This window comes from Cavia porcellus, unplaced genomic scaffold (genome assembly GCF_034190915.1).
Source record: "Cavia porcellus strain 051 isolate PalLab524CR breed Dunkin Hartley unplaced genomic scaffold, mCavPor4.1 scaffold_27, whole genome shotgun sequence".
NCBI classification, from domain to species: Eukaryota; Metazoa; Chordata; class Mammalia; order Rodentia; family Caviidae; genus Cavia; species Cavia porcellus.
Genome location: NW_026947510.1, coordinates 18,560,977 through 18,571,744, shown reverse-complemented (window position 1 = coordinate 18,571,744; position 10,768 = coordinate 18,560,977). Strand labels below are relative to the sequence as shown.

The 10,768-nt window shown below is 36.9% G+C and overlaps 1 protein-coding gene across 1 annotated transcript; it reads left to right on the top strand.

Annotated features, from left to right (window-relative positions):
- The first annotated feature begins 9,318 nt into the window (after positions 1–9,318).
- Positions 9,319–10,248, top strand: Cavporv1r648 (vomeronasal 1 receptor cavPorV1R648). Its single transcript, NM_001167395.1, is given in 1 exon segment — positions 9,319–10,248. A coding segment is annotated over 1 exon segment (930 nt).
- Positions 10,249–10,768: the final 520 nt, after the last annotated feature.

The following is a 10,768-nucleotide window of genomic DNA, read 5'->3' as shown; positions in this document are numbered from 1 at the left end:
TTTTTTTCCCAGTGTGAGTTTTCTTTTCAGTATGCTGAAGATTCCTTTTGACATGCAGTAACTTTTTAATAAGACATGATCCCAGTTATTAATTCTGGGAAGTATTTCCCATAAGGTTTGATTCCTGATCATGAATTCTCTACCTACCCCTATGTCTTAAAGATTTTTACCCAATTTCTCTTTCAACAGAATTAGTGTTTCTGTTTTAATATTCAGATATTTGATTCATTTAGATTTTAGTTTAGTACATGGTGATAGGCATGGGTCTAGTTTTAGTTTTTGGAAAATGGAGAGCCAGTTTTTCCAGCACCATTTATTAAAGAGACTGTTGTTCTTCCAGGTTCATCATGCTATGATCTGATAACATGCATGGGATAATTTCAATTTTTTGCATTTATTAGTTTTTTTTTTTTTTTTTTTTTTTTGGTGCCAGGGATTGAACTCATACCCTCGTGCTTGCCAGGCAGTCACTTAAGCCACTGAGCTAAACCCCCAACCCCTTTTTTGCATTTATTTAAATATGTGCTGTGGGCTGGTATATGGTCTATTTTAGAGAATGGCCCTATGTACTGCTGAAAAGAATTTATATTCTGATGTTGGATGGAACACTCTGTATGTGTCTATCAAGTCTATTTGTTCAGAGGTGTGATTCAGTTCTGTTATTTCTTTGCTGAGTTTCCGTCTGGTTGACCTGTCCCTTGGTGTCAACGGTGTGTTAAGGTCTCCTGTTATAATTATGTTATTGGTAATTTGATTTTTCATTTCTATTAATACTTGCTTTGTATAACTAGGTGCTATGGAATTTGGTGCTTATATATTTAAGATTGTTATCTCTTCCTCTTGAAGTTTTCCTCTAACCAGTATGTAAGTGACCTTCTTTACCTCTTAGGATAATTCTTGGTTTGAAGTTCACATTGCCTGCAAACATAATAGCTACCCCTGCTTTTTTTTCGGTTCCTGTTGCAAGAAGTATTGTTTTCCACCCATTGACTTTCAGTCTGTGAGTATTCTTTTGGGTTAGATGGATTTCTTGTAGACAGCATATGGTTGATGCTGTTTCTTGATCCATTCTGCCAGTCTGTTTCTTTTAATTGGTGAATTGAGACCTTTTACATTAATGGTTATAACTATTATATATTGGTTTATTGTTGATATGTTTTAACAATCTTTCTGCTGTTACATCTTTATCTTTCCATTCTATTTAATTGTCTGTGTTGCTTAGTGGTTTTTTACTATGTGTATCTAAACTGTCTTTCAGTATTCTTTGCAGGTGATCATGGCTTGGTGATCACGAAGTTCTTCAGCTGTTCTTTATCATGGAAGTATCTTATTTCTCCATCCATTTTGAAGGCCAGTTTTGCAGAGTACATCAGTCAAGGTTGGAAATCATTTTCCGTTAGGATCTGAAATACTTCACTCCATGCTCTTGTTGACTTCATTGTTTGTGTTGAGAAGTCTGCTGTGATTCTGATAGGTTTTATAGCTGATCTGCCTTTTCTCTCTAGTGGCTTTTAATATTCTGTTCTTATGGACTGGGGATTTAGCTCAGCAGTGTTAGCACCTGCTTTGCAAGTGCAAAATCGTGAGTTCGATTCTGAGTACCAAAAAAAAAAAAAAAACAAAAAAATTCTGTCCTTATGTTGGAATTCTGGGATGGAGATTATTATATGCCTGGGTGTACTTTTATTTTGGTTATGGTCATTTGGAGTTCCATATGCTTCACTAATTCATATGTCAATTTCCATTCACATATTTGGGAAATTTTCAGCTATTACTTCTGTAAATAGCCTCTTGATACCATTTGTGTTATTCCCTACTGTTTCATTTATCCCTATCAATCTTATGTTGTTTTTCTTTGCATCATCTTTCAGCTGTTGAATTGTTATTTCTTGATTTCTTATTATTTTTAAAGATCTTTCCTTTCTCTTCACTATCTACAATCTTGTCTTCGAGGTCTGAATTCTACCTTTATTTTCATTGAGGCAGTTTTGACAACTTTCAATGGAATTTTTGATATCTCTTCAATGGAATCATTGATATTTCTTTGAATCTGCTTCATGTATTCTCTTTGTTTCATATATTGTTCTTCCAGGGATTCTATCTTTTTTTTTTCTTCTAATTTTTTAGCTGTCTTCTTTAGATGTGTTCAGCATCTCTTTCATTACCTTTATCATTTCTTCTTTACCTGGGAGATTATTTCTAGTTTGAATTCTTTTAAAGCTTCCCGAAAGAAGGTCTCTGTATGTGGCCCAGTCCTGCTTAAAACTTGCAGTACCCAGTCTTTTACACCAACTCATGTGGGTGGAAGCTGGGTGTGTCCTTGATTGCTGGGAGCAATCATCATAAACTCTACAGGGGCTCAGAAAGGTCAGCAGGAATTCACCCCCTCTGGCATTCCAGTTCCCTCCTCCAGCAGCCCAGTTCCCCTTATTGGAAGAAGGTCTGAGAGCAATGAATTTCTAATCCAAAAAGATAATATTCATTTAAAACAGAAGGAAAGTGGTATAAAACTACAAACAGTGCCAAAGAAAAGACACACATATAAACCAAACCAAAACCAAACCAAATCAAATCAATTCCAAACCAAACAAGAACAAGAACAAAAGCAGAAAAAATATCAAAAACAGTAACAAAAAATGACAACAACAACAAAAACAACAACAACAACAAAATCAAAACTCAGTAGAGAAAAATATTTGGGTCCAAAACAAAAAAGAACAATAAATTTCTAGATATTTCCAAATAAGTTGTTTACTTTCAGACCCTACAAGCTTTGGAATTCAGGAAGTCATGCAGTCCTCTCCTCCGATCTTACAGCCTGTGGTTGGTAAGGTGACATCTCTGCTCAAGAAGTTCTTCTGTCTACAACAACCAGTCTATGGCAACTGTCTACTCAGAGGCTCATCCCTACTCAAATGAGTACACAGAGAAGCAATCAGACCTCTGGTTCCAATGGGTTACCAGCAGTGGTATGGGTGCAAAAGCAGACCTTTTGCCTCTATGTGATCATCTTTAAATCTGAAAGCCAAATCCAATGAATCACACCTCCTACTACAGAACTTGGGCCCTCGTCCTTCCAGGTCTGAGCATGAGCTTCTCAGGGGATCTAGTTGGCTCTATATCTAACTCTTATGCTTCTGTGTGCATGACTGTCTCTCACCAAGTCACTGTTGCACTGTAGTTCTTCAGTCTTGTTGTAGATATTGCATGATGCACACTCATACAAGCAACCCTCTTCCACATGGCACCTGATTAAAGTCTCTTCGGTATTGTGACAGGCACCACACTGGATTGCGTCTTCAACACTATCTCACTGTGAAAAAACCACTCTCAGGACAAAGCACACTGTTTTCGTTATTTTTTTTTTTTCTTTTACACCAGCTCTGAGTTTTGTTGGGGCTGTTGATATTGGCCATCCATGGTTTCTCCCTAAAGGAATTGACTTCCCCAGGCAGGCCTACCTCTTCTATCAAGCATTGTCTGGTTTGTAATCAGTTCAGTCATATGATAGTTATCTTTATGAACTTGTATTGCTGGGAATTAAGATGTAGTGCCTCTTGGGACTTGGAAGTTTGAGATTTTCCCCAAGGTATGTGGTCCCTTCCTTCCTAATATTATGTTTTTTAATTCGGAAAAAGTGGGAACCTTTTAATTTTTTAACCTTCACTGATATGAATAAGGGATAAACATCCAGCTTCTGCATAGTGTGGACTCCATCTCCTGTTTTGCTTTGTTTCCAGTTACAATCACACACCTGTTATCACCTCATCCCACAACACCCCATTGTGCAGGCAGGATCCCAGTTTTGTTTCTATTGAAATTCATATTGGTATTTTGCTCATAGTCTAAACCCTGAAACTAAGAACTTGAAAGTCATGGAATACACAAACTCCACACCAAATAATACCCAAGAACCAGGTGACACATGAGAGAAAAGAATGGAAAAGAGTGTGAATGTCACACATCACAAGGGGGGAAATGCCAGACCCTGGGAAGGTGACAGTGGGAGGCCTTTGAAGGTGATAGGAATTTCTCACTCCAGCAACATATGCTATCTGTGTGGAATAATTTAGTTTTCAACTAATTTGAACTTATGATTCATAGGGAACTTTCTCCCCCTCATGCAGATGTGTCAGGAAAATACAGAGTGAAGTTTGGAGCACAGCTATTCCCATATGGCTATTATCTAGAAAGAGTAAATTAAACTCCAAGGACAAGAAATATGTTCCTCTCAGGAGTCTGTAGTTCTGTCCTTTATAAGTGAGGTCATGTCACTTTTCTACAGATTCTAAAATGACACATTGACACAATGGTACCCTAATGACATCCTTATATTAAGGTCACGCAGAGTTTTCTCAGGATCACCACATCACCACATATACCCTGGGTAAGTGCCTCTCTCCTGGTCACAGACACGGGTCTCTGGAGGGCAGGTTCCTAGCCAGACTATGGAAATGAGACAGTGGGCTACATGGATAGGTTTGATAACTGAGATTTTCGGACTCCAGCTTTCAATTTCATGACTCAGAATATTAGTACTGTTTTTGATAAGAAATACCAAATTAGCCTCTGGCATATGTTTATGTCTCTGAAATGTGAATGGTGTACATTTATTTCCAATATTGTTTCTCTGAGAAGATATTATCATTGTAGCCTAAAGCTTTATATTTCTATTTATACCTCTCAAGAATAGATACACTTTTACTGTCAGTTTTCAGTACACAGAATGTTTGTCTTTTTTTCAGCCCTAAAAATTCTTTAAAGATTTTGATTGAAAAGTGATCTGCATAATATATTCTAGTTAATTTTCATTTAAATCATTTAGTATGAAATGAGGTTATATTTTTTAAAAGCAGTAGCTCTGAAAGAGATATTAACCCAATTCCCATTTTAAAAATGTGTGAGCATCTTCTTACAAAAGCCTGGTTGGCCTACTGTTGATTTCACAGAATTCATTTTGATGGCATCAGCAAAAATTAAAACAGGGTAAGGGTAAGGAGGTTTTTGCTGAGCTGTAATAAAGGTCTTTGGATACAATCCACCAGTGTGCATTGAGAGGAAGGAGTATGTCTCTTACTATTTTCTCCAGTTTTTTTCAAACTAAAAATATTTCTTATGCCTTCATTCATATAATGGATACCCAGAACCCCATTCAATAAAGCTGAAGTGTAGAACCAAAGATTTTTGTCTGGCCTGATCTCTATGCCTGTAGTGCGACATCCACCCTCCACTGATTGTTTAAATAATTTTCTCAACAGAGTAAAGCAAAATATTATATTTTCTTAGTACATGCTTACTTCAAAAATATGAAGACAAAACTGAAAGTTATTTTCCATGAATGAAAGACTTTCTTGCACTATGAGGTTGATTGGAGATTGTCATAAAGATCTTGGGTGTTTGTGAGGGCTGAGAGCAACACTTTTGTGACAAGCTGCCTCTGGAAGTATTGTTTCTTTTCTTTGAAGCAATAATTACTTTTCCTTGCTATTACTGAAAATGGATACAGATACATAAATACTGTAATACATATAGAAGAATGATCATTAAGATGTCTACTTTAGTGGCCTTTAAATTGACAAAATACATAATGTTTCCCACAAACTAAAAAAATTTGTAAACAGATGACATCCACATGTTCAAATTTTATTCTTCATACTTCTGGTGCTGTGCATTTCACAAATGCTGTGCAGTGAGTTTGGACCATCTACCTAGCTGGTGATGATTTTGCCTTCCTGGCTGTGTCTTTCTCTTTGTAGTTTTCCAGCTGAAAGGTTTTGGGGCATGTAGACCAGTATTCTCATGAACCTAAACCAGTCTTTTGCTCATTTTCAGTTTTACTTCAAAAGTCTTCTTTTCTTTTTTAATTCAAATTATAGACAAGGACAGTACTGATGTCCATCATGGTAAAGTTGACCTGTAAGGTACTGGAATAACAACCAAGATCTGATCTTGTATGCACATAAGACACATGACTGAGTTCTGTGCTTGAATGCTCCTATAAGACAGTCTTACACTGTGTGATATACAGATTACATTTGTTCTGTCTAGGGAAAAATAGAATACATAGCCAGTTTCTTCACCCTATAATTGTTTTGCCAGCAAGACCATAAGTGCATACATCAGGTGAGAATCCCTGACCCCTTTTCCCCACAGGGCTCATGGCCTCATCTCATCTCTGGCTCGCATGCATTGACACAAACCTCTGTGCTTGCTTGAGAAATATCTCAGTGTATAATGTGTCACAAGATTGAACTGGGTGTTATTGAATGCTAGCTGTCAGAGTGTCTAAAGTGACTCCTTCCTCAGTTAGGGCATTGGTCAGTCTCTCAACTGTGTTACATTACTCAAGGGGCATTTTCAGCCATACTGGGTTATCAGAGCTCCAAATGGTGACTGCTGACACCACTTCAGAGCTGTCTATCTGGCCTTTCTTTGCTTTTTTCCCAGTGTGGCCCTTAATGTGTGACTTTTTTCTGAACTTCCTTCCAGGTTATTTTCTCTGTGCTTTCTTCATTTTTGTTATTGTTTTTGTTGTTGTCGTTGTTTTCAATAAATTGTCTCTCTGATGGCAGCTGGTTTTGTGTCGTTTGAAAAATGAGAAATTTGCATTTTAAATTTTGGATGAGTCAGGTCCTGATTCAGCACTATCACTCCTAAGAACCACATCGGGGTGGTGGGGGGGTCTCTTACAACATCGTGTGGATCGAAGGAACTGCTGTCATGTCCTCTGCTCTCCTAAACTGTGATGAGCCTGGCAGGAGTAAGGTGAATGAGGCCTGGCTTTGAGGGGACACTGCTACATCATTTGCCTTAGCCTGTTTTCATGTGTACACAGTCTCAAGAATGCATTCTCTGGTAAAAGATTAGTACAGAAAAGTAGTTTTATGTCTTTCTGCTTTATACCTACAGAAAAACACAGGACAAAGCCATTTGGAGTGTGCCTGCGAATACAGTGGCATGATCTGAAAATTTTGGAGACATCTGGATGGTTGGCCTTTTCTCTGCCGTGTGTGTGGTCCTCCACGGGAACTTATAACATAATTGGGTGCTCTTGAGTGCAACACTCTCCTGTATTAATGGTGTGCAGAAAGAAGAATGATGTGCTCCAGAACATTTTGCCAGTTTCTGATATGAAGCCAGCCACCTCCTGATATCCTGAATGGTGAGCAAAGTTAGAGTCTGCACACATTTCCTACCTCCTGCTTCAGAACTATACATTCCTAAACAATGATGAATTCTTAAATAATGTAGTTCTGTCCCTCAATTTATGAAAGATTCACACATGGCATTTGACCCATTTTATAAGATTGTTTGCTCAATTCAATTCATGAAACCAAAATTAAATCAAAACATGAGTTTTGCAAAAAAAATGCAGAAAAACAAGTTTATGATTTATATGTTATTTTTTCATGAAATTTATTAAACTTTTTTTCATTTTGATTCCCAGAATCAACTTAGGTCTTAGCACTAGAGGACGTGCTGTGCTGCTGAGCTATATACTCAGTCCCCACAATAGTACTTAGATATTGTTATGTACCAATACAAAATGATGTCTTTAGTATCTTATAAGTATAGATTTGATAATTTGATTGAGTAAATATACAGCCAATAAGTGTTTCGGTCATGAAAACATAAAGACAAAGCCGAACATGCAGGACTCAGAAATCAGCAAGAGTCAGAGGCATCTGATAGTCAGACACGTATTTTCCATGTTCCCTCTTTGCGAATGACAGGACCAAAGATTAATTTGTTGACTGTGTGAATGGAGAAAATTGTGTTATTTTCATTTATCAATACTTTATGAAAGATAAAACTTTTCTAGTTTTTCTGTGATGTTTTTATTTTAAAAATGAATATTTCTATAGGATTTGGGTCATATACCTCTTTACTTGTAATTTTCATATTATGACCACACATTCATTGTGTCTCAACAGCTCAGGTTTCTCTCAGTCACTTACAAAGCACATGCTCTATGAAGCTATGAATGTCATTTTAATCTCTGATAGTGAAAGGATAAGCCCGTGACATTATGTGTCTATACCCAAGTAAGCACGTTAAGATCTTAACACCATAGCTTTATGAAGGCTGATGTAAAGCAAACACCTGCATCACCCTGGGAGATAGCCACAGAAGTTTATGGCCACCAAATTCTGCAGGAAAAAAAATCTACACTTGAGTCCCAAAAACTTGACGGAGGTGTCTTTTCTTGCTTAAGCAAGGCACAAAAGTATGAACCCACTGTGCGTCATATTCAAGGTAAAAATGTTTGCCTCCCATCTAATTAAAACCAGAAGAAAGCTGCTTCAGGATTTATTTAAAGTATGGGCACATTAAATATTATCTTTCTGTATCATTATGATGTAGTGAAAAGAAATTTAGAATTCATGGTCCTAACAATAAAAAATAACTTCAGTGTCATTACTGGTCTATGTTTGCCTCTAGAATATATAAATTGTAATCTTGGAAGATTGAAAATCATTTTAATTTTATGGGTGTCATAAATAGGTATTGTTAAGTGTCTACTGTTTTGATATTCATTTCTCCTTACTCTTTCAGACTGAGGCAGAGGTATAAAAATTTTAAAGTATATTAATTCTCTCAAGCTTTCTGCATGAGGAGCTATGTAATAATGATAACAGTACCTGAAATTTTATTCTTCTGCCAGGCTCTCTTCAAGATTGGTACATTCGCACACATCACATCTCCACAAAATAAATATGTTTGTCTTATGATTGTGACTAAGATATGTAAACTTACTCTCCAAATCTGGATTTGATAAGAGTCAGATCATTTCAATCAAATCCATTTGACTTCAGACCATACTGAGAAACACTTTTTCTTTATGATTATTTTGTCCAGGAATAAACTAAAATAAAGATATCTTTGATGTAACATTACTGTGTATGTCTATCCCATAACCTGTTAGAGAGGATCTTAGTTTCTGATGTAGGCAAATCCTTCCAATCTATCACCAAGAAGTACACCTTTTACTATGTAGTTGGCACATTTTCTTTCTCTAGATACAAAGCAAATAAACATTGTGCCTAGTGAAGGAAACTAAAAACAGACAGAGACATGGAAACATCTCCCATCAACTGTGTAAGTTTTTTCAGAGGTGCTGTGAGGCCCCTAAATTGACACACATAATTCATCTGTCTCAGGAAACATGAGCTCTTAAGTAGAAAGGGTGAATGGGGAGTAATCCAATGATCTGATGAAGGCATAATGTTGGCAAAGATGATAATGGTCATGATATCTGTGATAAATAATTTTTCTTAATTTTTTCCCTCAGACTTTTATTGCCTTTATTTCACTATGATGGTGAAGAAAAAGAGAACATTTTTCAGGTTTTTTGATGTAAGAATCACCATTTTCTTTGAAATCACCATTGGAATCATAGCCAACACTGTCCTCCTTCTGTTCCACATCCTCACATTTCTTCTCCAGAACAGGCCTAAACCCCTTGACCTGACTATTGCTCAGTTGGCGCTGATCCACCTGGTGATGCTGATGACCATGAACTTCATAACTACAGACACTTTAGGATTTCAGGGTTGGGAAGATGGCCTCACATGTAAAGTGATTATCTATGTGCACAGGTTGATGAGAGCCCTCTCCATCTGTACCACCTGCCTGCTGAGTGTCCTCCAGGCCATCACTCTAAGCCCTAGAAATTCTTGTTTGGCAAAATTCAAACATATATCCACACATCACTATCCATGTTGCCTTGTGGGTTTATGGGTCTTCAATATGCTCCTGAATGGTCGTTTCTTAGTCTCCATTGGTGTCACCCCCAATGTGACCTCACACAGTCTCATATTTGTCACTGAATCCTGTTCTCTGTGGCCTATTAATTACTTATTCAGATACATATTTTTATCATTGGTTAACATTCTGGATATCTCCTTTATAGGACTGATGGCTCTTTCAAGTGGATATATGGTGAGCCTGTTGTGCAGGCATAAAAGACAGTTCCAACATCTTCACAGCACTAGACTTTCCCCTAAGACATCCCCAGAAGAAAGAGCCACCCAGACCATTCTGTTGCTCACGGTTTTCTTTATGCTTATGTATTTCTTGGACTGTGCTACTTTCTTCTCCCGTTCAATATTGTGGAACCGTAACCCAGTTAATCTTTGTGTTCACATGCTTGTGGGCAATGGCTATGCAACTGTCTGTCCTTTTGTTCTAATGAGCACTGAAAAACGAATGATTGAGTGTTTACCATTCAGGTGTAAAAGACAATGAGTGGTCAAGTATTCAGTGATGGATAATTTCCTTTCAGATAGCCAAATACTTGGAGGGTTCCTTGAATCACAGAGATATACATGTAGCTTTTTTCCTTTGATCCTATTTACTTTAATGTATTTGGGCTATAAGTAAATAAGGAATAAATCTTTGAAGAAATATAGGGTTCTGCTCCAGTGATGTTCATATGAACTAGTGCTTTTAGTAGTTAAATTATAGAGAACAGGTTGTATGTTATGAGTGTAGAGCACTGATATTGTAGGGAAAGATCAAGGCCAAAACGAGCAGGAGGAAAATACTGAACAGAAAATGCTCAGATACAACATGCATGAAAATCTTGATATTTATCAGTTTATATGCATTTTTATAGTGTTAATTTATCTATAGGGAATCTTCAGAAAATGTATTCAAATCAAATAGAATAATTAGAGCATATATCCTTGATAACCATGTTCATGACTTTACTGACTAATATAATATCATGTGCACAATGGATAATGCATGATAACATATAACTTAC